This window comes from Bombina bombina, chromosome 6 (genome assembly GCF_027579735.1).
Source record: "Bombina bombina isolate aBomBom1 chromosome 6, aBomBom1.pri, whole genome shotgun sequence".
Taxonomy (NCBI): domain Eukaryota; kingdom Metazoa; phylum Chordata; class Amphibia; order Anura; family Bombinatoridae; genus Bombina; species Bombina bombina.
The window spans coordinates 798,314,983-798,342,277 of NC_069504.1; the positions used below are offsets into that span (position 1 = coordinate 798,314,983).

Here is a 27,295-nt window from a genome sequence, read left to right on the forward strand (position 1 = left end):
GGGACCTTCAGGCCACTTTTAGAGGGCTGGTGTTGTAGATCAGTTGTTTAACGCCCTGTCTACAATCGATTGTTTGAGATAGGAGGAACTATTTAATCCCGGCTGGGTTGATACAGTCATGGGGTACTTTTAGAGTACTGTCTTTCATGATGGAAACTATTGGTTCCATTCTCCCTTTGATCCAATAGGGTCAATTTATGACAACTGTGGATTTATAGGATGCATACCTGCATATTCCTGTTCACAGGGTTCATCGCAAGTTCCTAAGGTTTGCCTTTCTGGACAGACACTTTCAGTTTGTGTTTTTTTCCTTCAGTCTTGAACAGTTCCCAGAATTTCACAAGACAAGAGTCAGAAAATAGGTTCTGGGATCGCTTTTGGCGATGCTTCGGTTATGGGGCATTGCAGTGGCGCTCTATCGGGACGACATCCTAGTCCAGGCGCCATTCTGACAACAAGCTAGATCCCACACGGACTTGGTGGTATCTTTCCTGTGATTCACAGGTGGAGGTAAAATTTGGGACAGGATTTCCTTAGTACCATATAAAAGGATACTTTTCTGAAGAAACATAATGGCTTTCCTATCGATGCTGATTTTTCTGACAGATTTTCTATACTGGTCTAGCCCTTCAGTCCTCTCCTAGGCTGTCAGTGGCTTATTGCATTAGGGTAATCAGATTAATGGTGGCGGCAATGGACATCATCCCGTTTTGCTCGTTCCATCTCAGGCCTCTGCAGTTAAGCATGCTCAGACAATGGAACGGAGATTATGCAGACTTGTCTTCTCGAATAACTCTGGAGCAGGAGACAATGGTGGTTGTCTCTGGATCATCTCTCTCAGGGAACCTGCTTTCGCAGGCCGTCTTGGGTGATTGTGACAACAGACGCCAGCCTTCTGGGTTGGGGAGCAGTATGGGGCTCCCTAAGGGCTCAGGGAGTTTGGACTCAGTCAGAGTCTGTTCTTCCTATAAACATTCTAAAACTGAGAGCAATCTTCAATGCTCTTCCGGCCTGACCACAGCTAGCGTCATTTCGGTTTATCAGGTTCCAGTTTGATAACATAACTTCTGTGGCTTACATCAATCATCAGGGAGGAACGAGGAGTTCCTTAGCGATGACAGAGGTAACCAAAATAATCCAGTGAGCGGAGGCCCACTCTTGTCTTTCGGCGATCCATATCCCAGGGGTGGACTCCTGGGAGGCGGATTTTTTGAGCAGGCAGACTTTTCATCCGGGGGAGTGGGAACTCCATCTGGAAGTGTTCTCCGATCTGGGTCAGCTGGAATTGGATTTCATGGCATCCCGAGAATGCCAAGATACTGAAATACGGGTCAAGGTATAGGGACCCCCAGCTCATAGCTCCGGCCTGGCCTCGCAGGATTTAGTATGCGGATCTGGTGGAGATAGCATCTCTGCTTCCTTGGAGACTCACGTTGAGGAAGGATCTTCTGATTCAGGGGCCCTTTCTTCACCCAAATCTAGTTTCTCTGAGGCTGACTGCTTGGAGATTGATCGCTTAATTTTATTTAAGCGGGATTTTCTGATTCGGTCATAGCGACCATGATTCAGGCTCGTTAGCCTGTAACTAGAAGGATTTACCATAAGGTTTGGCGTAAATATCTCTATTAGTGCGAATCCAAGGGCTACTCATGGAGTAGAGTTAGGATTCCTAGAATTTTGTCTTTTCTCCAGAGGATTTGGAGAAGGGTTTATCAATGAACTCCCTAAAGGCACAAATCTCGGCCTTATCTATTTTGTTACACAAACGTCTGACGGATGTCCCAGATGTATAATCTTTTGTCAGGTCCTGGTCAGGATCAGGCCTGTGTTCAAACTAGTTACTCTTCCATGGAGTCTTAATTTAGTTCTCAAAGTTGTTCAAGGGGTTCCGTTTGAGACTATGCATTCCTTAGATATTAAGTTGTTATCTTGGAAAGTTTTATTTCTGGTTGCTAGTTCTTTTGCTCGGAGATCGTCAGAGTTCTCGGCATTGCAGTATGAGTCTCCTTATCTTATTTTTCATTCAGATAAGGTAGTTTTACGTACTAAACTAGGATTTGTTCCTAAGGTTGTTTCTGATCTGAACATTAATCAGGAGATTGTGGTTCCGTCCTTGTGTCTTATTTCTTCTTCTCAGAAGAAATGACTCCTGTACAATTTGGACGTGGTCCGTGCTTTAAAGTTTTACTTACAGGCGACTAAGGACTTTCGTCAGTCTTCTTCTTTGTTTGTGATTTTCTCAGGAAAACGTAAGGGACAGGGCTACTTCTTTTTCTTTTTGGCTGAAGTGTATCATACTTTATGCATATGAGACTTCTGGACAACAGCCTCCCGAGAGAGTTACGGCTCATTCCACTAGGGCTGTTGCTTCCTCATGGGCGTTCAAAAATGAAGCTTCTGTGGAACAGATTTGCAAGGCTGCAACTTGGTCCTCTCTTCACACTTTTTCAGAGTTCTACAAATTTAACACTTTTGCATCGGCTGAGCCCGCTTTTGGGAGAAAGGTTTTTCAAGCAGTGGTGCCTTCCGTTTAGGTTCCCTGTCTTGACCCTCCCTTATCATCTGTGTACTCTAGCTTGGGTATTAAATCCCATTAGTAATTAAGATGACCAGTGGACTCATCGTGTCTTAAAAAAGAAAAGAAAATTTATGCTTACCTGATAAATTTATTTCTTTTTTGACACGATGAGTCCACGGCCCGCCCTGTTCTTTTAGACAGGTTGTGTGTTATTGTAAACTTCAGACACCTCTGCACCTTGGCTTTTCCTTTCTCTTCCTAACTTTGGTCGAATGACTGGAGTGGGAGGGAATGGAGGAGCTATTTAACAGCTCTGCTGTGGTGCTCTTTGCCTCCTCCTGCTGACCAGGAGGTGAATATCCCATTAGTAATTAAGATGGTCCGTGGACTCATCGTGTCAAAAAAAGAATTACATTTATCAGGTAAGCATAAATTTTCTTTTTCTCTTAATTTAAAGGGACAGTATACTATAAAATTGTTTTTCCCTTAATGGGCTTTCAATTACTTTTTTTTACCAAGTGCAGAGTATAAAATGTATGAGATTTGCTTTTTAAGGTTTATCTGTGTATATGATTTTGCTGGTTTTGTGTTTTTGAGGCCACAACCTAATAAAATGGATTGAGCTTGTAGAAATAATCAGATTTCATTACTTTATCACATTGTGTACATATTCCTGCTTCTTTATCTTATATCTGTCCGTAAACCAATCACCAATACTTGGAGAGAACAATGGAAAATTAACATTGTATTACCTTATGTCTTCTATATCCCACTGGGAGTGTAATTTATTATGTTGGCTGTGTCTACACAGCTTGGCCTTAAGGCCTAAAACTTTCAGGATAGTTGGGGATACCGCAGGCTAAATCAACTATTTCATATGCCAATATAAGGGTAATGGAAACACTTGTAAACAATTTAATACACTCTAGCAGTTAAAGTGGATCATTGGGAACAAATCAAATGGGGAGAATGTTTTTGAGTAAACTGTCCCTTTAATGTAACTGCAAGATATGAAGAAAGCAGAAGCACTTCTTTGCCTAAAAATATTGTTTCAAACAATTTGTGATGTTCTTTTTTTATTGTACTAGTATAATGTAGGCATTAGACAAAATTGGAACAGAAACTACTTTAAAACAGGAATTGCTTTTCAAAATATTTGGGCTAAACATAAGATTTCTGTTATTTTTCCAAAATTAAAATACTCTGATTTGTTCTATGGTTTTAGATACTGGTAGAAAAGTGGTAGATGAGGTTCATCAAGGATGTTTTTGTGCAACACAATATTTATATAAATGATTATAAAGCACTCATTTTACCGTAGTGTGAAGTCTACAAGTTATGTAATACAGTAACAAGGGAGAATTTTCTGCTTTATTTTTTCTATTAATTCTCTTACTAGAATGTAGAGATGCCCTTTTACCTCTTCTCATTGACCAGCTTAGTGGACAGCTGGATGATAATAACAATAAGCCAGATCATGAAGCTAGTGGCCAACTCCTGAGTAACATTTTGGATGTACTGCAAACCAAAGAAGCGGTGAGTAGCGGGACGTGAAAGTTGGAAAGTACACTTTGTAACTTTGGTGTATGATCTGGGAAGACCTTTGTGTGTGTTTTTTATGTAGGGGCCATAAATATAATTTTATTACATTTTATTTAGTTAGGCTGACCCCTTCAACACCCAGCAAATACAAATACATCTACCACCTGTTAGTAAAAGCCAAGACACATACACAAAATAAAGAGTCCATGTAGGAATCCAGATCAGAAGGTTTCTTGTCACTCTTAAAAAACACTAAAGTCAACATTAAACTTTCATGATTCAAATAGAGCACACAATTTTAAACAACTTTCCAAATCACTTCCATTATTTAAATGTACACTCTTTTTTATATGCACACTTTCCGAGGCATCAGCTCCTACTGAACATGTGTAAAACTTAACAGAATATATGCATTTTTTGATTGGCTGATGGCTGTCACATGATGCAGCCGGAAGGAAAATGGAACAAACTGAAATCTTTCAGAAAAAAAAAACTACTCATTTGAAATTCAAAGTGATCTTTAAAAAAGGGAAAGTCAACTCCAAAAGTTTTATTGTTTAAAAAGATAGATAATCCCTTTATTACCCATTCCCCAGTTTTGCACAACCAACACAGTTATTTTAATACACTTTTAACCTCTGTGATTACCTTGCATTTAAGTCTCTGTAGACTGGCCCCCTGATTACAGTGCTATTTATTTATTATCTATTGACTTGCATTTTAGCCAATTAGTGCAGTGTCATCCACAACCCACAGGCGTGAGTACAATCTTATTTATATGGCCCACATGAACTAGCAGTCTCCTGTTGTGAAAAGCTAATAAAAAAGCATGTGATAAGAGGCTGTCTGTAGTGGCTTAGAAACAAGCAGAAATTTAGAGGTTTAAATGTTATAAAGTATATTAATATTACAATGTTGGTTGTGCAAAACTGGAGAATGGGTAGTAAAGGCATTATCTATCTTTTTAAACAATACAAATTTTGGTGTTGACTGTCCCTTTAACTTTTATGCTAGCTATGAATACATTCCCCCCCCCCCCCCCCCCTTTTTATTTTTCTCTCTCCCACTCTGTTATTTTTATGTCTTGCCCTGTCCTTTCTTTCATTCACACCTTTCCTTAAAACATTAAGATTCCCCCATAGGTTTATGGTCTTGTATAACCATAGTAGGTAAGATAAGGTGCACTTCCAGAAGCATTTAAAGGGACGTTGAACACTAACTACATTTTGTTAGCGTAGTACTAAGGTTGAAATCTATCTTTCACTGCATTCCAGTGCTGACATGTTTGACCTTTTGCAACAACGCTTTTTCAGATATCTGCAGTGAAACCTAGGTTCCAAAATAGTGGCACCCATAATTAGAAGGAGGTGCATGAATATATAGCTATTATTATTATTATTATATCTACAATTGTTATTGTTTAAAAAGATAGATAATCCCTTTATGGGTCCCCAGTTTTGCATAACCAACACAGTTATATTACACTTTTTGCCTCTGTGATTACCTTGTATCTAAGCCTCGGAAAACTGCCCCCTTATTTCAGTTCTTTTGACAGACTTGCATTTTAGCCAATCAGTGATGTCTCCAAGGTAACTCCACGTACATGAGCTCAGTGTTATCTATATGGTACACATGAACTAGCACCCTCTAGTGGTGAAAAAATTGTCAAAATGCATTGTACTCTGTGACTTTCGCATTGGAGCCATGGATAGGTCAGGACGTCTACTTTCTGGATTTTTAACCATATACGTGTTATATATTGTGTTTTGTTCTCTGCACTTTTAGGGTGAAAAGTCCCTTCACATTCAGCTAATAATGCAGCGTCTGCTACGGAAAATCAACAGGACAGTGATAGCGATGAACCGTCAGTCACCACAAGTGGTATATTTTAGCGCACGTTTTTGGGCACTTTTGCTATTTTGAGGGCAGTGGTTGATTTACAGTTATTACTTTTCTATGTTAGTGATAAACTGATACATATGTTGACTAAAAAACACAACTTTTTTATTTATCCTAGTAAGTTGACCCACTAAGAGCATTACTTAAAGTGATTGTACACTTTACCTATTTGCTGCCTAGTATATAAAATTATTATAATATCAGGGGCACTTTCATTGATTACATTTTTTTTAAGACTTTATTTGTAAAATATTTACCATTTAGTGATGGTAAACATTGCGCCGCTCCTCCACCCGCATCTAATACTTGATTTAGTTGAGCGATGATGAATCCGGCTTCATCCAATTGTTGCGTGCCCCACTTGACGTCCAGCTTGTGGGGCACGTAACCATTAAAACTCATAAGGATTGTCTGAATTTCTTTTGACTCTAGACTTATGGGATTCTGTCTTGTGCTAAGAGGGATAGTCTTTCACAGAGAGATAATATTAATTTTTGCCTTTTTTTGTCTGTGTCCTTTAGGGCCGTTTTGTAGCATGTATGATAGCCGTCCTGAGACAAATGGAAGATTACCACTATGACTACTACATCAGCACTTTCAAAACTCGACAAGACATCATTGTATGTTTTTCTTTCTTCTGAAATATTATCATATAGGATTCCTTTTGTAGCATAAGTGTATTTCATTCCGCTAGAGTCCATGCTCACTTCCTGCTAACCTCTCATGCGCATTTTGCTAACTGCTCTTAGATGGAATTGTTCCCAGCTATCTGTGATATTTATTATGCTGTCTTCTCATGAACCTTACGCCCACTTATTCTCTCCGTTTCTCTGGACTCAGCTTCTGGGCTTCTTTGAGGTTTACTTTCCTGTGTATTTTTTTTTTTACCCATGAGATATCTACAACCTTAAAGGACCACTAAATACAAATTGTAAACTACATGATTTTGAACTCTCATATCTGAGGTTAATTTTGCAATGAAAACTGCAGCTCTGTTTTGTCAAATGAGTATATTGTTTTGTGTGTATTCATTTTACTGCATTCCCTGTCCCCCAGAACAAAAGAATCCCTGCTAACCAATCACAAACTAATATTCAGATATAGTACAAACTCTGTTTGCACGTATGTAGTTGAGAGAGACTAAAGAAGCCTGCCCTTATCTCTTACCATAAGGTGGTTTAGCACTGATTCAACTTAGTTACTATTGCAAAGAATGCTTCTCCTCTCATGATTGTTGATGCAAAACTGATCATCCAAATTTTACAAACGTGACTCCTGAGAATCTTAGTTTATGTAAACATAAATTGCCTAAAAGTATTAACCAGAAAGTGAAACAAGCACACATTTTTTATGTATTTTACAGAAAAGGGCAGCAAAATAAATAACGAATGTATATTGCAATAATGTTTCACGTGCAATAATGAAACATTTAGACGTTGTTGCAATGTCATGTTTAATGGTCCTTTATGTTAGTGGATAGATGCATCACACCCAGCTAAGCATTCCTTGACTGAAGTGTGTTTATACCTCATCTTTTTACTTCCATTTCTTTTACTCCATAGTTTAATTAAAATTATTTTGAGTATATAGTCTCTTTTGCACCTATTGCTAATTTGTTTGTTTCTTGAGCATTTTGTAGCCCATAGTTAAAGTACAAATTAGATTGATATAAAACTGCAAAAAGAAAATATTCTAATATGTCAGAACATTTTATTATTGCTCTATTGCCTGCATAAAACGATGTATTTAACTGCTGCAAATTAATTAAACACATAGTTAAAGCCAGCTACAGCGCCGCAGTGCTCTACTGGGAGCTAACTGAACATATCTTGTAAGTCAATGACAAGAGGCATTTGTGTAGCTTCCTCCTTTAAAAAAGACTGGAATGCATATTACTGTTTGTATGGCCTTGCTACATGCTGCACAGTGATTGCTTAGACTGCAGGGGCTATTTTACATTTGACCTCTTTTTGTTCAAAATTAAACATTTAAGAGGCATTTCAAAAGGTGTATCCCGGGATTGTCTTGGAATTGCAAAGCCCTGCATGTTTTGGTACCATCACTCTACATTTAAATGTTTGTGCAGCATTTCTTGTGTGTAATGATCATTTGCAATGCTGCGCTTAATTACAAATGCATTCTGAGCATTTATAAAAATAAATTACCATGATTATTAAAGGAACAATAAACCCCTAGAGATTTGAATATAAAATGTTTAGTTATGTGTAATTAAATAACCTTCTAATATCCTTTCATTATATATAAAGTATATTGTTTTGCAGTTGTTATCACCTAAAACCAATTAGGAACAGACATGTGGAAGAGTTAGCCTCCAAATGTCAGCAAGGTGTGTTTCATGTTCTAAGAATTAAAAAGCACTCAACTGTCAGAGGTACATTATATGCATAATAAAAATGTATTGCAAAGTTGTTTCATTCTGCATAACTAAACATTTTATATAACAATTGCAGTGTTTGCTGCCCCTTTAATGTATGTTTATATTGTGAAGCAGGACCTGTAATACAACAGTTTGGATTGTGCTTTCAAAAGAAAGGGAATCTGCCACGTCATGAAATAATCTCATGGAACATGGGCCATGAAAAGGGATCTTTACTCGTTTATCCATTTTGTTTCTTCTTTGTAGGATTTTCTGATGGAGACCTTTATCATGTTCAAGGACCTCATTGGGAAGAGAGTTTTTCCTAAGGACTGGATGCTGATGACCATGACTCAAAACAAGTAGGTATATATATATGTATGTTTTATTTGTATAGCACGCTCAGTTTATGGTAACTATGCCAATGCAAGGTCTTTACATTTCTTTAACTTTAGAACAACTAGGTTATGTTAATAAGGAACACTAAAGGTAAAAATAAGGTTTCTTGATTCAGATAGAGCATCCAATAAAAAAATATATATATATCCAAATTACTTCTAGTATCCAGTCGGGCACAATCTTTTTATATGCATAATTTCTGAAGCACCAGCTCCTACTGAGCATGTGCAAGAGTTCACAGTGTATATGATCTTCTCTGTGATTTGTTGATGGCTCTCACATGATAGAGGGGGCAGGAGAATGGTTCAAAGTTTGACATTTGTTGGAAATAATCTACTGCTCATTTGAAATTCAGAATAAATGTTATTTCATTGTTTATTTTACTTTCCTATGACATGGAGAGTCCACAACGTCATTCCAATTACTAGTGGGATATTCAACTCCTGGCCAATAGGAGGAGGCAAAGAGCATCCCAGCAAAGCTGTTGAGTGTAATTTCCCTTACCCATAATCCCCAGTCATTCTCTTTGCCTCTGCCAATGGAGGTTGTGCGAAGATGGTGTCTGAAAATATTTAATCCTTTTATGAGTACTTTTCCATGCAAGCAAGGATTGGGGTCTAGATGTGTCCATGCCAATCTCTTTAGTAAGAGTAGTGGTGGCTATTAGCAGTTAGAAAGTGGCAAAGTAGTCTTTGCTTTATTTCTAAGATTATTGCTAACCCTTCATAGAAAGCCAGGGTTGGTTACTCTGTTATTTCTTTTCTACAGGCCCCTGGTAGACGTGGAGGAAGCTGCCACACCTTTAGAAATTATTCCCTGCCTGACAGAGACATTTTTTTTTTTTGGGCACTGCATATGGAAAGCAACATTGAGGAGTTATGAGGCTGAGAGTATGGGGACAGGGAACTTCCCAAAGTGACAAAAGCCTTATGACTCATGGAAATAGACTTTATTGTTTATCCGGACTCAGAGTCTCTCAGTATAGGAGGGCATTGATACTTTATCAATCCGGAATTCAGTTTAGAAGCCCTCTATTACAGGAGGGCTTAGAGAGAGTTTTATTTTGTCTGTTTCTTTTTGTGCCGTTCTTTGCTTAGTTTGTGGCGCACTTATTTTCTTGCGGTCACGTGACCGCTCCTCACTTCTGGTATCGGCTTCTCCGCTCAGATCAGAGTTTTTCCGCGGGTTGGGTGTTAGTTTGCAGCTCCGGTGGGAGGATCAAGGATTCTTATTTCCTGTGCTGTATTGACGATCTTGGAGGAGACTACTAGGTACAAGATCTCAGCAGAGCTGAGGATTCAAGACAGAAATAAAAGTTTTATTATTTGTAGTGCTTAATATTTTTGCTAGTGGGGTCAAGTTTCCCTTTACTGTGAATTGAGTAATATATAATACTTTATTACTAGTGGAGTCTTAGTCTTTAGTGATGGACACTGGTTTATTAGAAAAATGTTTACTTGCTTGGAGGATAAGTTGCTTCTCCTTGTTTTAATAAACCTTTGTTGTTTAAGGAAGATTTCCCTATCAGAGCCTCCTGTCTCTCAGGATAGTGTCGTCCTAGCAATGCCTCAGTTCCCTCAGACGTCCCAAGCTGTAAAAGTATCCCATGCAGTGCCCTGCGGTTCCTCTCAACCTCCTCCTGGGGGGGTTTATTTACCGGGGGATTTTGCTGCTCAATTAACTTCACTGTTTCTGCAGCTTTGTCAGTTTTTCCCTATGTCTGGTAAGAGGAAAGTCGGTTTAAAATTTTTTTCTCTGAGTAAGAGTTCCAACTCCGATAAAGTCAACGTTGGTCAGTCTCTCTCAATTATCTGATGATGAGGATACCTCAGGGGTTTCTGAGGGTGAGATCTCAGATTCTGCCTCTACAGTGGAGAAATTTACAGATTTAGAGGAGGTTCATTTTAGATTTTAACTACGAACACCTCAGGTTACTTCTGAAGAAAGTCCTCGCTTTTTTGGCAAACTCAGATTCTCCTGTTGTTGAGAATCCAAAGAAGTCTAGTTAAGTCATTAGAGTATATGAGGTGCCTTCCTATGTAGAAATTTTTCCTGTTCCAGACAGGATGTCTGAGATTATAGCTCAGGAATGGGGTAAGCCAGGGGTTCCCTTTTCCCCTTCCCCTGTTTTTAAGAAGATGTTTCCTGTTGCTGACTCCATTCATGACTCATGGCACACTGTGCCCAAAAGTAGAAGGAGCTATCTCTACGCTAGCTAAAAGAACTACCATTCCTATAGAGGACAGTTGTTCCTTTAAGGATCCAATAGATAAGAAGCTAGAGGCTTACTTAAAAGAGGATGGACATCCATCAAGGATTACAGTGGCAACCTGCGGCAAGTATTGCTATGGTTGCGGGTACATCTTATGGTGCGATGCCTTGTCTGATCTGATATCAGAAGAAACTACAATAGAGGAGATCCAAGATAGGATCAAAACTCTTAAACTGGCCTACCTTTATCTGCGATGCGAACATGCTGGTAATTAGACTGGATGCTGAGGTGTCTAGCTTCACTGTTCTAGCTCGCAGAGCCTGTGGTTAAAATCCTGGTCGGCTGATGTAACTTCAAAAGCCAAGCATTTGTCTTTACCTTATAAGGGTAAGACTTTATTTGGGCCTGGTTTGATAGAAATTATTTCTGAAATTACGGAAGGAAAGGGATCTTCCCTTCGCCAGGACAAGTAGAATAGACCTATGGGTCGCAAGAATTCTAATTTTTGCTCCTTTCGTAACTTTAAGGAACCAAAGTCAGCCTTGAATTAATGGAAAGCAAATCAAGAAGCCTCCCTCTGATTCTAAATCGGCATGAAGGGTCTGCCCCCGATCCAATTTTGGATCAAGATGGCAGGTTTTCTCTTTTTCGGCATGCCTGGATTCGCGAGTCCCAGATCCGTGGGCTATGGATTTAGTATCCCAGGGTTATCCTCTTTGGGAGTAATTGTTCCAGTTTCTCCAGGGGAACAGGGTCAAGGATTCTATTCAAATCTCTTTGAGGTTCCCAAAAAGGAGGGAACTTTCCGTCCCATCCTAGACCTAAAGTGCCTCCTCAAATTCCTCAGGGTTTCCTCCTTCAAGATGGAAACTATTCGTTCCATTCTTTCTTTGGTTCAGGAAGGTCAGTTCTTGACGACCATAGACCTGAAGGACGCATACCTTCATGATCCCATTTTCAGGGCTCATCACCAGTTTCTGAGGTTTGCTTTCCTGGACAAGCATTTCCAGTTTGTTGCACTTCAGTTTGGGCTGGCCACGGCTCCCAGAATTGTTTCTGAGAGGTTTATTGGCAATGGTCAGATCCCAGGGAATTGCAGTGGTGCCTTATCTAGATGAACAGCTTTGTTCAAACGTCATCTTTCCATCTAGCAAAATCTCATACAGAGATGTTGTTGTCTTTTCAACGTTCCCATGGGTGGAAAGTGAATCTGGAAAAGATTGCTCTTGTTCCAGCTACAATAGTGTGTTTCCTAGGGACAATCATAGATTCCCCATGAAGATTTTCTTGACGGACGTCAGAAAATCTGAGCTTCTTGCCTTCCTCTCCAGTCTGCTATTCGTCCATCAGGGACTCATGCATGAAGGTGATTGGTCTAATGGTTGCTTCCATGGAAATCATTTCTTTTGCTCAGTTCCATCTGCGACTTCTGCAGCTTTGCATGCTCAGTCTATGGAACAGATACATTCAGATTTTTCGCAGAGGATAAATCTGGATCCCCTAACAAGAGACACTCTCCCATGGTGGATTTCACAGGAACGTCTGTCTCAGGGTGCTTGCTTCCTGAGACCTTTCTGGGCGATTGTGACTACGGACGCCAGCATGTTAGGCTGGGGAGCAGTTTGGGGCTTTCTGAAAGCTCAGGGCCTGTGGACTCGGGAAGAGTCTTCTCTTCTCATAATCATCTAGGAGTTGAGAGCAATCTTCAATGCCTTGACAGCTTGGCCTCTATTGTCTTTCTCCAGTTTATCAGATTTCAGTCGGACAACATCACCTCAGTGGCTTACATCAACCACCAGGAAGGAACTTGGAGTTCCTTGACCATGAAGAAGGTGACTCACATTCTGCAGTGGGCAGAAGCTCTCGATTGTCTCCTATCCGCCATTCACATTCCAGGAGTGGACTACTGGGAAGCGGATTTTCTGAGCAGACAGACTTTTCTCTTGTTAAGTGTATTCAGTCCACGGGTCATCCATTACTTATGGGATATATTCCCTTCCCAACAGGAAGTTGCAAGAGGATCACCCAAGCAGAGCTGCTATATAGCTCCTCCCCTCACATGTAATATCCAGTCATTCTCTTGCAACCCTCAACTAGATAGGCGGTCGTGAGAGGACTGTGGTGTTTTATACTTAGTTTATTTCTTCAACTGTGACAGTTTTTTTGTGCTTCTTAAAGGCACAGTAGTGTTTTTCTATATTGCTTGTAAAATTATTTACAGTGTTTTCCAAGTCTGCTAGTCTTATTGCTAGTCTGTTTAAACATGTCTGACACAGATGAATCTGTTTGTTCACTATGTTTGAAGGCCAGTGTGGAGCCCCATAGAAATATGTGTACTAAATGTATTGATTTCACTTTAAATAATAAAGGTCAGTCTTTATCTATAAAGGAATTATCACCAGACAACGAGGGGGAAGTTATGCCGACTAACTCTCCTCACGTGTCAGTACCTTCGCCTCCCGCTCAGGAGGCGCGTGATATTGTGGCGCCAAGTGCATCAGAGACGCGCATACAAATCACTTTACAAGACATGGCTACTATTATGAATAATACCCTGACAGAAGTATTATCTAAATTGCCAGAATTAAGAGGCAAGCGCGACTGCTCTGGGATAAGAACAGAGCGCGCTGGTGCTATGAGAGCCATGTCCGATACTGCGTCACAGTTTGCAGAACATGAGGACGGAGAGCTTCATTCTGTGGGTGACGGATCTGATCCAGGGAAACCGGATTCAGAGATCTCTAATTTTAAATTTAAGCTTGAGAACCTCCGTGTATTGCTAGGGGAGGTTTTAGCGGCTCTGAATGACTGTAACACAGTTGCAATTCCAGAGAAATTATGTAGGCTGGATAGATACTATGCAGTACCGGTGTGTGTACTGACGTTTTTCCTATACCTAAAAGGCTTACAGAAATTATTAGCAAGGAGTGGGATAGACCCGGTGTGCCCTTTTCCCCACCTCCTATATTTAGGAAAATGTTTCCAATAGACGCCACTACACGGGACTTATGGCAGACGGTCCCTAAGGTGGAGGGAGCAGTTTCTACTTTAGCTAAGCGTACCACTATCCCGGTGGAGGATAGTTGTGCTTTTTCGGATCCAATGGATAAAAAATTAGAAGGTTACCTTAAGAAAATGTTTGTTCAACAAGGTTTTATCTTACAGCCCCTTGCATGCATTGCGCCTGTCACTGCTGCTGCGGCATTCTGGTTTGAGTCTCTAGAAGAGGCCATTCTCTCAGCTCCATTGGATGAAATTATGGACAAGCTTAAAGCACTTAAGCTAGCTAATGCATTTGTTTCTGATGCCATTGTACATTTAACTAAACTAACGGCTAAGAACTCCGGATTTGCCATCCAGGCGCGCAGAGCGCTATGGCTTAAATCCTGGTCAGCTGACGTGACTTCTAAATCTAAATTGCTTAATATTCCTTTCAAGGGGCAAACCTTATTCGGGCCCGGCTTGAAAGAAATTATCGCTGACATTACTGGAGGTAAGGGTCATACTCTTCCTCAGGACAGGGCCAAATCAAAGGCCAAACAGTCTATTTTTCGTGCCTTTCGAAACTTCAAGGCAGGAGCAACGTCAACTTCCTCCGCTCCAAAACAGGAAGGAACTGTTGCTCGTTACAGACAGGCCTGGAAAGCTAACCAGTCCTGGAACAAGGGCAAGCAGGCCAGAAAACCTGCTACTGCCCCTAAGACAGCATGAAGGGATGGCCCCCTATCCGGAAACGGATCTAGTGGGGGGCAGACTTTCTCTCTTCGCCCAGGCGTGGGCAAGAGATGTCCAGGATCCCTGGGCGTTGGAGATCATATCTCAGGGATATCTTCTGGACTTCAAGGCTTCTCCTCCTCAAGGGAGATTTCATCTTTCAAGGTTATCAGAAAACCAGATAAAGAAAGAGGCATTCCTACGCTGCGTACAAGACCTCCTAGTAATGGGGGTGATCCACCCAGTTCCGCGGACGGAACAAGGACAGGGATTTTATTCAAATCTGTTCGTGGTTCCCAAGAAAGAGGGTACCTTCAGACCAATTTTGGACCTAAAGATCTTAAACAAATTCCTAAGAGTTCCATCATTCAAAAAGGAAACTATTCGGACTATCCTACCCATGATCCAAGAGGGTCAGTACATGACCACAGTGGACTTACCTTCACATACCGATTCACAAAGATCATCATCGGTTCCTAAGATTTGCCTTTCTAGACAGGCATTACCAATTTGTAGCTCTCCCCTTCGGGTTGGCTACGGCCCCGAGAATCTTTACAAAGGTTCTGGGCTCTCTTCTGGCGGTTCTAAGACCGCGAGGCATAGCGGTGGCTCCGTATCTAGACGACATCCTGATACAGGCGTCAAGCTTTCAAATTGCCAAGTCTCATACAGAGATAGTTCTGGCATTTCTGAGGTCGCATGGGTGGAAGGTGAACGTGGAAAAGAGTTCTCTATCACCACTCACAAGAGTCTCCTTCCTAGGGACTCTGATAGATTCTGTAGAAATGAAAATTTACCTGACGGAGGCCAGGTTATCAAAACTTTTAAATGCTTGCCGTGTCCTTCATTCCATTCCACGCCCGTCAGTGGCTCAGTGCATGGAAGTAATCGGCTTAATGGTAGCGGCAATGGACATAGTGCCATTTGCGCGCCTGCATCTCAGACCGCTGCAATTGTGCATGCTAGGACAGTGGAATGGGGATTACTCAGATTTGTCCCCCCTACTAAATCTGGATCAAGAGACCAGAGATTCTCTTCTCTGGTGGCTATCTCGGGTCCATCTGTCCAAGGGTATGACCTTTCACAGGCCAGATTGGACGATTGTAACAACAGATGCCAGCCTTCTAGGGTGGGGCGCAGTCTGGAATTCCCTGAAGGCTCAGGGATCATGGACTCAGGAGGAGAAACTCCTCCCAATAAATATTCTGGAGTTAAGGGCAATATTCAATGCTCTTCTAGCTTGGCCTCAGTTAGCAACACTGAAGTTCATCAGATTTCAGTCGGACAACATCACGACTGTGGCTTATATCAACCATCAAGGGGGAACCAGGAGCTCCCTAGTGATGTTAGAAGTCTCAAAGATAATTCGCTGGGCAGAGTCTCACTCTTGCCACTTGTCAGCGATCCACATCCCAGGCGTGGAGAACTGGGAGGCGGACTTTCTAAGTCGTCAGACTTTTCATCCGGGGGAGTGGGAACTCCATCCGGAGGTGTTTGCTCAACTGGTCCATCGTTGGGGCAAACCAGAACTGGATCTCATGGCGTCTCGCCAGAACGCCAAACTTCCTCGTTACGGATCCAGGTCCAGGGACCCGGGAGCGACGCTGATAGATGCTCTAGCAGCTCCTTGGTTCTTCAACCTGGCTTATGTGTTTCCACCGTTTCCTCTGCTCCCTCGACTGATTGCCAAGATCAAACAGGAGAGAGCATTGTTGATTCTGATAGCGCCTGCGTGGCCACGCAGGACCTGGTATGCAGACCTAGTGGACATGTCGTCCTGTCCACCATGGACTCTACCTTTGAGGCAAGACCTTCTAATACAACGTCCTTTCAATCATCCAAATCTAATTTCTCTGAGACTGACTGCATGGAGATTGAACGCTTGATCCTATCAAAGCGTGGCTTCTCCGAGTCAGTTATTGATACCTTAATACAGGCACGAAAGCCTGTTACCAGGAAAATCTACCATAAGATATGGCGTAAATACCTGTATTGGTGCGAATCCAAGAGTTACTCATGGAGTAAGGTTAGGATTCCTAGGATATTGTCCTTTCTCCAAGAGGGTTTGGAAAAAGGCTTATCAGCTAGTTCTTTAAAGGGACAGATTTCTGCTCTGTCTATTCTTTTGCACAAGCGTCTGGCAGAAGTTCCAGACGTCCAGGCTTTTTGTCAGGCTTTGGCTAGGATTAAGCCTGTGTTTAAACTGTTGCTCCTCCGTGGAGCTTAAACTTGGTTCTTAAAGTTCTTCAAGGAGTTCCGTTTGAACCCCTTCATTCCATTGATATTAAACTTTTATCTTGGAAAGTCCTGTTTTTGATGGCTATTTCCTCGGCTCGAAGAGTCTCTGAGTTATCCGCCTTACATTGTGATTCTCCTTATCTGATTTTCCATTCAGACAAGGTAGTTCTGCGTACTAAACCTGGGTTTTTACCTAAGGTAGTCTCTAACAGGAATATCAATCAGGAGATTGTTGTTCCATCATTATGTCCTAAATCCTTCTTCAAAGAAGGAACGACTTTTGCATAATCTGGACGTAGTCCGTGCCCTGAAATTCTATTTACAGGCAACTAAAGATTTTCGTCAAACTTCTTCCCCTGTTTGTCGTTTACTCTGGACAGAGGAGAGGTCAAAAAGGCTTCGGCAACCTCTCTCTCCTTTTGGCTTCGTAGCATAATACGTTTAGCCTATGAGACTGCTGGACAGCAGCCCCCTGAAAGAATTACAGCTCATTCCACTAGAGCTGTGGCTTCCACCTGGGCCTTTAAGAATGAAGGCCTCTGTTGAACAGATTTGCAAGGCTGCGACTTGGTCTTCGCTTCACACCCTTTTCAAAATTTTACAAATTTGACACTTTTGCTTCTTCGGAGGCTGTTTTTGGGAGAAAGGCTCTACAGGCAGTGGTTCCTTCCGTTTAAGTTCCTGCCTTGTCCCTCCCATCATCCGTGTACTTTAGCTTTGGTATTGGTATCCCATAAGTAATGGACGACCCGTGGACTGAATACACTTAACAAGAGAAAACATAATTTATGCTTACCTGATAAATTTATTTCTCTTGTAGTGTATTCAGTCCACGGCCCGCCCTGTCTTTTTTTTAAGGCAAAAACTCCAGTCACCACTGCACCCTATGGTTTCTCCTTTCTTGTCTTGTTTCGGTCGAATGACTGGATATGACATGTGAGGGGAGGAGCTATATAGCAGCTCTGCTTGGGTGATCCTCTTGCAACTTCCTGTTGGGAAGGGAATATATCCCATAAGTAATGGATGACCCGTGGACTGAATACACTACAAGAGAAATAAATTTATCAGGTAAGCATAAATTATGTTTTTATCCCGGGGAGTGGGCTCTCCATCCGGAAGTGTTCTCTTAGATAACCCTCAGACAGGGGGTTCCAGAGTTGGATTTGATGGCGTCTCTTAAAAACGCCAAGGTTCCAAAGTAAGGTTCAAGGTCAAGAGATCCTGCGGCCGATCTCATAAATGCTCTAGCGGTTCCTTGGATCTTTTCTCTGGCATACCTGTTTCCTCCGTTTACTTTCCTTTCACGAATGACTGCTCGTATCAAACTGAAAAGAGCATTGGTAATTCTAATAGCTCCGACATGGTCTCACAGGACCCCTCTGAGGAAGGACCTTCTAGCTCAGGATCCATTTCTCCATCCAATTCTGGATTCTCTAAAGCTGACTGCTTGGAGATTGAACGCCTAGTTCTGTCTAGACGTGGGTTTTCTAAAGCGGTCATTGGTACTATGCTTCAGGCTCGTAAGCCTGTTACACGCTAGATTTACCATAGGGTATGGCGGAAATATCTTTATTGGTGCGAATCTAGGGTTTCTCCTGGAGCCGGGTAAAAATTCCCAGTATTTTTATATTTTCTTCAGGATTTGCACGTCTGCCGGATGTTCAAGCTTTTATTCAGGCCCTGGTCAGAATCAGGCCTGTGTTTTATCCTGTTGCTCCTCCTTGGAGTCTTAATCTTGTTTTTAAAGTTTTTGCAGCAGGCTCCGTTTGAGCCGATGCATGTTGTTGTTATAAAGTTATCTTGGAAGGTTTTGTTTCTTCTTGCTATCTCTTCCACTCGCAGAGTTTCTGAGCTTTCAACTCTGCAGTGTGATTCCCCGTACCTTATATTTCATGCAGATAAGGTGGTCCTTCGTACTAATTTTGGTTTTCTCCCTAAGGTTGTGTCGGATCGAAACATTAATCAAGAAATTGTTGTTCCCTCTTTTTGTCCTGATCCTTCTCCTCATTAGGATCGTCTTTTGCATATCTTAGATGTTGTGCGCACGCTAAAATTTTTCCTACAACCCACTAAAGATTTTCGGCAATCTTCTGCCCTTTTTGTGGTTTTCTCTGGAAAGCGTAAGGGTCAGAAGGCCACTTCTACTACTTTTTCCCTCTGGTTAAGAAGTATGATTCATTTTGCTTAGGAGACTGCGGGACAGCAGCCTCCTGAGAGAATTATGGCTCAATCCACTAGGGCTGTCTCCTCTTCCTGAGCTTTCAAAAATGAAGCTTCTGTGGAACACATTTGCAAGGAGTCTTCTTTGCATACTTTTTCCAAATTCTTCAAATTTAATTCTTTTGCCTCAGCTGAGGCCTCTTTTGGGAGATAGGTTCTTCAAGCGGCGGTGCCTTCTGTTTAGCTCCTCCTGCCTTGTTCTCTCCCTCCCTGTTCATTTCGTGTCCTCTAGCTTGAGTATTGGTTCCCACTAGTAATTGGAATGAAGTCATGAACTCTCCGTGTCATAGGAAAGAAAACAAACAAAATTTATGCTTACCTGATAAATTTCTTTCTTTCCGGATATGGAGAGTCCACTAACCCCGCTCTCTTTTTAATTATAATTTGGCAGTTTTTTTGAGTAAACCTCAGGCACCTCTATACCTCTGCAGTAGGTAGACATTTCTCCAAAATACTGACTTTTTGAGGGTTTCAAGAACCGTTTTTTGCCACAGGCTTCTTGATAGAGTTTTAAAATAATACTTGGAATCTACCAAAAATATCTGTAAATCTGACACTATTTAGGGTTTGAAAACTGACTTTTAAATGTATCTTCTTTTTTTGCTTGATATCCTATAAGACCATTCTAACTGAGCCTCCTGTCCAAGTGGAACCACAATTCCCAGGACTTGTATCAGATTTAATCCCTTTTATCAGGTGTGCTTCTCCTTCAGTTGATGCTTGTACAGCGCATCCTAGGGAAGGAGTTTTCTGCAGCCATAATGAACTGTTATTTCTACAGATTCCATTTCTTTCAGTTCAGGCCTAGTTTAGGATCAGCACTCAAGTTTTAGATTAGTATTTCTTGCTCTAAATGCATCTTGAAATCCCTTTATTTGTATTTTTTTTTTTTATTGAATTTAAAAAAAAAAAAAAAATGATAGAAAAAAATAAACTGATATATATGATTTTAGACATGGTCATGGTACCCAATTAAATATGTGAATAATTAACATGTGGTTCATTATAGATTATAAATTAGCACCCATGATAAATACACCAAATATGTTCTTTTCGTATCGACATAAATATTCTCAAATATAACATTCATGAAAAAGAATGAAAAGGGTTTTAACCTGAATGATTTTAATGGTTTAAATCAGTGTTTCTCAACCGTGGTCCTCAAGTACCACCAACAGTCCAGGTATTCATTATAGCTGAATCAGTGCACAGGGGAAATAAACAGCTGATCAGTAACCATGGCTACTAACCTGATCTCTCCAATAAGCTGATTATTTCACCTGTGCACTGGTTCAGCTATAATGAAAACCTGGACTGTTACTTGAGGACAGCGGTTGAGAAACACTGATTTAAAGGACATGTCAGGCAGGATCGCTACAGCTACATCATGATGCTCTAAATAATTTACATTCCAATAAAATTCCACATTTAGGAAAAAATCTAATTTGCCTACTTTTTATGTAGTGTGGTTTTTCCAATTTTAGTTTTTGTCATTCAATGGAGGAATGGCATTGTGGCATAGTTGAAAATAGGACAACCAGGAGTAAAAGAGACGTGGGTATGCTTCTTTTAATTCAGCAAAAGTTTTTAGAGAATTGCCAGTAAAAACTTTGAGAATGGGGACATGAGTGATCTTATCCTCAAGGCGAATTCCTGAAGTCAAGTGCGTAAATACAAACTTTCAGCAGCCCAGTAGAGGTGTAAGAGGTGATGGTGTTGACGATAAAAAAAATCTCCTTTTATTTGTGTCATGTTCATATCCTGGCAACATGATGGCAATAACAGATTTCAGAAGTTTTAATCAGACTTGCAAGGCAGGAAGCTGCATTTATCCTCATAGGTTGATTCTCTTAGACTTCAATAAAAGTATATAGGATTCAATAATCAAGTTAAATATTTGAGTCTTATGATATTCAACTGCTGAAATTTGTTCATTTTGATTACGACTGTCAGGAGAATTATTCATTCTATTTAAATGTTTAAATTGCTATCGAACAGCCAAGATAAGCTGATAAAAAGAGGCCAATATGTGTTTTTTTTTTTTTAAGTAGCAAGGCACTTGAAATACAAACACCATGTCGAAAGATGATAGATGCTTTACATGACCTTTCTAATGGATTTAAAATAGACTCTATAGAATGAATATGTTAACAGAAACGTTGTAGCATATAAAATGCAAGATATCTCTGATATCGTCTGGAGGAATTGTGAAAATATATGGCATAACTTGACATTTGTGGGTATGTTCTGAAGCTATAATACTACATTCATTGCTGAATAATCTAAACAAAATTTAACTAAGAGAGAGAAGCATTCAACCGGAGCAAACAATGGCACATTAGCTTGTTTCTGGCGGTGGCGGATTACCACCTGGGAGCAGAATCTTTAAGCCCAATTGTGCTTTTCAGGAGAAAGTTCCTGAAGTATATCAGTCTGATCCCGCCTAAAAAGAAGGTCCAACCCCAAAATACCAGGCAATCCTCCTCTGAACGAGGAACATGGCAGCCCCCTATGATTGTTTCAGCCTTCTTTGGGCCTCGTCAGTGAGATGCAACCATGTCCCTCTGGGCAGGGAGTCCACATCAGGTTTCATAACCCTTAGGGGACATTTCCCAGGATCATTATACACAGCGGGCCCGATGATCAAAAGTTTGCAGGAGAAAAATATCCTCGCAATAGAGGCCGAAGCACACAGGGAGAACGCAACCTATGCTTAAACTAATACAAATCAAAACACGCTGCTTTCAGCGCACTGTACCTTACAATTACTGTTATTTTCCTATGCATGGGTTCTCCTTTCAGAGTAATTAGTCTTTTGAGTATTCTGACAAAAACTCGCCACGTTTTAAGTTGTGAGAAAATACAGTGTGATCTGTTTGGCGGTAAAGTTTAGATAATTACGCTTGTATTTGAGAGACAATTTCATACACGCCCATGTTCAGCCCATTTTACAATAAAAACAACTACGCCTTGTATTTTGTACTTGTAAGTATGAATTTCTATGTGCTTTTTGCACATCCAGTGTTCTTAAATTTCGAATTACGTTGTGCATATTTCATAAGATTTACCCGTGTGTAATTTACATACAAATTTTACTTTTTTTGAGGAACATTTTGGTTACGATTTTTGATACACCTTAACAATACTTTTTTTTTTGTCCTGTGTATTTTTTTTTCAATGGTTCAATTTTTTTTGTATGATTTTTAAAATTATGATTTTGATTGTGCACTTTTGTTCTATATGCATCTCCTACCCATAGGAAAATGCTGTTTACGCCTCTTAGCAAGACACCCTGTTTTCAGGGTACAAATTGGCTTTAGATAATTCCACCAGGTAAATAAAAGTACTGGCGACCATTCTTAATCTCGTCAGCCTAGAGACCTTTACATTGGGCCCAGAGAGAGGAGCAGCATTCAACAAACAATGGCCCAGTAGCTTGTTTCACCTGGGAGCAACATTTACTATTACAAAAAGCTTGGAAAAAATTAACCTTGCATATATTAAATTAGAAACCAGATGAAATTAAAGGGATACTAAACCCAATTTTTTTCTTTCATGATTCAGATAGAGCATGCAATTTTAAGCAACTTTCTAATTTACTCCTATTATTAATTTGTCTTTGTTCGCTTGCTATCTTTATTTGAAAATGCAATAATGTAAGGTTAGGTGCCGGCCCATTTTTGGTTCAGTGCTACCCAGGTGCTGAACCAAAAATGGGCCGGCTCTTAAACTTATGTTCCTGCTTTTTCAAATAAAGATAGCATGAGAACAAATAAAAATTGATAATAGGAGTAAATTAGTTTGTTGGTTTAAAATTGCATGCTCTATCTGAATCATGAAAGAAAAAATGTGGGTTTAGTATTCCTTTAATGTAACACAATGTATATGGGTTATTCCTTCTTTCTACCTGTTTTCTTGCTTTTCGTCCTCTGCATCTGTAACATGGGCAGCATAGGCAAAATGGAATTGAAGTGAGATTTGCATGTTTGAATTCATAGTGTTTGTGTATCGATGCATATTAATAAAATCAATTTAATGAACAAATATATATTTTGTTAACAAGACTTCTCTGCTCACTTCAGGATTTTCCTTCGTGCTATGAACCGTTTTAGTATTGTGCTGAACAAGCTTTTCCTGGATGAAGCCAATTTTGAGTTGCAGGTAATATTTATAGTAGTGTCACAGCCATCAATGTTGATATTGAGGTCATCCACTGTAGGGCCATACTGCTATTGGGGTCAAGCATGAACCTTTGACATCACTAAGATAGTGCAAGAATGCCCTTTGTGTTTATGGATGCAAAAGGAATCTTGCATAGGCCATGGGAGTTGTATACATTATCAGTAGAGATATATATATATATAGCAGTGGTAGCACAATTGCCCAAGTTGCAACTTATTTAAAAAAAAAAAAAACAACTAATAATAACTGCTGACTCTTGCACTCTGGACCACCATACTGTTTGAATGGCTGCAATTGTAGTGCTTAATAAATTATTTTGTGCTATACATGAGTAAGCTGCTTTATATTATGTTCATATTATTGATTTTATTGTAATAATCGTTTACTTTTTCACAAACTTTAGGTTTCTCACTGAAATTATTTACAAACAGCTTGTGCAATCATGGCACAAATGGTTGTAAAAGCTTCTCTGGGGTCCCCTTTGTTCAGAAATAGCAGACATACTGTATATGGCTTTGCCATTGCTTTTTGGTAATTAAAAGGCTGCTATTTGCAGCTGTGCACCACACTTTAATTATTCTCATCAGTGAAGGGGTTAATCAGGGAGCTTGTAAGTTTAATTTTATCTTTAGTGTAGAAATTACCCTCCCACCTGACACTTCCCACCCCCTGATTCCTACCTGATCCCTTTCAAACAGCTCTCTTCCCTCCCCCAACCCCCAATGGTCACCCCATCTTAAGCAGATAGTCTGCCAGTATGCAGTTTTACTCCTTTGTTTTTTGTTTTTTAATTATTATTATTGTCCTTTAGTGTAGGAAAGATCCTTTCCCTACCCTCTAACCCCCTCCACTCTAGGATCCCCCTCTAACTCCTTCTCCCTCCTCTCCCTCCTCTCCCTCCCTGCCAATCTCAGAGTTTTTTTTTTTCTGCAGCTCAGCGGTCCCACCCGCCTCCCTCCTAACCCTCCCACACCACCAACGATCGGCACCACCATTGCCCGATGCAGAGAGGGACACAGAGTGTCCCTCTCTGCATCAGTTACTCTGCATGTCTATTTCTGCACTGCCCCACTCGTGGAGCATGCAGAAATAGCGCACTCTTGCTACTTTTAGCGAGATTGCGTCAGGGAGAGGCCCAGGACAGCAGCGTCATGCAGGGTATAGCGCTGGTCCTTAAGGGCTTAACGACCAGCGCTTTACAAGGTATATACCCCAGTAAGCACAGTCAAAAGATGCCTTGCAAAACCACTTCTTTATCGGAAAAAAAACAAGTGTAAACTTTTAGCATGAGCCAAAGAATACATATATTTCTCAAAGAAAAACTAAAATCTCTTATTTACTAATGAATCAAAATATGAATATGTGAGGAGATGCCAGCCTAAGAATACCACCATGTCTAAAATCTGCAGATAAATATGGTGTATGAAATATTCAGGCGTGGCGCTGCTTTGCCTGTTCTAGAGTGGCTAACTTGCGAAAAGATCAGCAATGATTTGATCAAAGATAAGTACCAGTCTTTACTGCAGAAGCATGTCATACCTCCTGGCTTAAAGGGACATGAAACCCAAAAAAATTTATTTCATGATTCAGATAAAGAATACAATATTAAACAACTTTCTCATTTACTTCTATTTTCTAATTTGTTTCATTCTCTTGGTATCATTTTTTGAAGGAGCTCCAATGCACTTCTGGTTTCTAATTGAACACATGGGTGAGCCAATGACAATATATGCAGCCACCAATCAGCAGCTAGCACCTAGGTTCTCTGCTGCTCCTGAGCTTGCCTAAATAAACCTTTCAGCAAAGGATAACAAGAGAAGGAAGCAAATTAAATAATAGAAGTCAATTGGAAAGTTGTTTAAAATTGTATTCTCTATCTGAATCATGAAAGAAAAATTTTGGGTTTCATGTCCCTTTAAAGTTGTGTGGAAGAGGAATCATTTTCCTTCAGGACAATGGCAGTAAACCCATACTGAAGGTGTCCATTTGGATTTGAAGTCCAAGGACGAGCAAGGAGTAATAATTTACAATAATTTCCCTTCATGACACTGGATCTAAACCATATTAAACATATTTGGGTACAGTTAAAAAGGGTAAATGTGAGACACACTATAGACACCCTCTGGGATGCTCTAAAGGAGTGTGAGAATAGTATGTATTATACAATTTCTACACAAACTTGTAGAATCAATGCCATCAGAATTAAAGGGACACTCAGGTTAAATTAAAGTTTCATGATTCAGATACAGCATGTAATTTTAAACAACTTTCCAATTTACTTCCATTAAAAAAAAATGTGCACAGTCTTTTATATTTACAATTCTTTATTCACCAGATCCTACTGAGCATGTGCAAGAATTCACAGACTATACGTATATGCATTTGTGATTGGCTGATTGCTATCACATGGTACAAGGGGAGTGGAAATATACATAACTTTGAAATTTGTTATAAAAAAATCTACTACTCATTTGAAGTTCAGACTAAGTGCTATTGCATTGTCTTGTTATCTTGCATTTGTTGATTATGCAAATCTAATGTGTTGACTGGTCCTTTAAGGCAGTCATTAAAGGGACATGAAACCCAAAATATTTATTTTATGAATCAGATGGAGCATACAATTTTAAACAATTTTCCAATTTACTTCTGTTATCAAATTTGCTTGATTCTCTTGGTATCCTTTGTTGGAAGGAATAGCTATGCACTACTGTAAGCTTGGTGAACACATTGAATGAGCCAGTGACAAGAGACAAATGTGTAGCCACCAATCACCAACTAGCTCTCAGGTGTGAATTGCTGCTCCTGGGCCTACCTAGATTTGCTTTTCAATAAAGGATACCAAGAGTACAAAGCAATTTGAATAATAAAAGTAAATTGGAAAGTTGTTTAAAATTGCATGCACTGTCTGAATCATGAAAGAAAAAGTTTGTGTTTGATGTTTTTTTTTTTTTAAGGCAAATGGTGGTAATACCAGATATCTCAACTTTTTAATTTTTTGGATGTGCTAACAAACTTATTTTTAATTTTTATATTGTATTTTTTTTGTTTAAAAAGTACTGTACTGTATATTTTGTCAAGCAAGTTTTTTTTCAGAAATAGAAAAAAACATATAGATTTTTGACAGTAGATAACAGCCACAGGCCCTTGAAGTCTGACCATAGTTCCTATAAAGTTTAAGCTCAGTTCGTTTGTAGTTATGACTTCTGCTTATTTTAGGTATTTTTGAAATCCCCTAGGCGTGCCGTTAAAATATTTATATTTTTAAAAATAGAAATAGTACTCACAAGACTTAATATTGCAAAAAATAATCCAAAACGATCTTTTATCCAATTATTAATACAAGTCAACATTTTGGCATTACTCATAGGGGCCTAATTATCATAGTGCGAGCGGACATGATCCGATATTGCAGATCATGTCCGCTGCACATCGATTAATGCCGACAGCATACGCTCTGGGCATTTATTATTGCACCAGCAGTTCTGGTGAACTGCTGGTGCAATGCCGCCCCTTTCAGATTCGCGGCCAATCGGCCACTAGCAAGGGGTGTCATAACTTCTGTTTCCAGCGAGCATTCAGGAGCTTGATAAATATGCCCCATAGCATTTTGAGTGTGTGTATGTATATATATATATATATATATATATATATATACACAGGTGGCCCTCAGTTTACGCCGGTTCAATTTGCACCATTTCAGAATAGCAACCTTTTTTTCAGTCATGTGCAGTAATTAAAATAGCCAGTAGGTGGAGCTGTCCGCTTGTTTTGCAGCAAAGTTATGCAACTTAACAGATCTGAAATTGATTTGTGTACACAGAGCAGACATTAGCTATCGAGCAGCCACTTCCCTATTATCTTCCTGTCCAGCTGCTTGAGGTGAAGGTGCCTAACTGCCTATTAATCACTGCAGATTGAAATGCATAGAATAGGTGCAGACCCAATAGTATCTAACATGCTAACAATGCAGAGAACTGATTTCAGAAAAATGCAA

General features: G+C 40.0%; 1 protein-coding gene across 1 annotated transcript in view; it reads left to right on the plus strand.

Moving 5' to 3' along the window:
- DOCK5 (dedicator of cytokinesis 5) overlaps window positions 1-27,295 on the plus strand; it is a 458,078-nt gene that overhangs the window by 244,021 nt on the left and 186,762 nt on the right. The window contains exons 26-30 of the mRNA XM_053718116.1: window positions 3,918-4,054; window positions 5,846-5,941; window positions 6,481-6,579; window positions 8,604-8,698; window positions 23,202-23,280. Coding sequence (XP_053574091.1) covers window positions 3,918-4,054; window positions 5,846-5,941; window positions 6,481-6,579; window positions 8,604-8,698; window positions 23,202-23,280 — 506 coding nt within the window. The remainder of the gene's footprint in view (window positions 1-3,917; window positions 4,055-5,845; window positions 5,942-6,480; window positions 6,580-8,603; window positions 8,699-23,201; window positions 23,281-27,295) is intronic.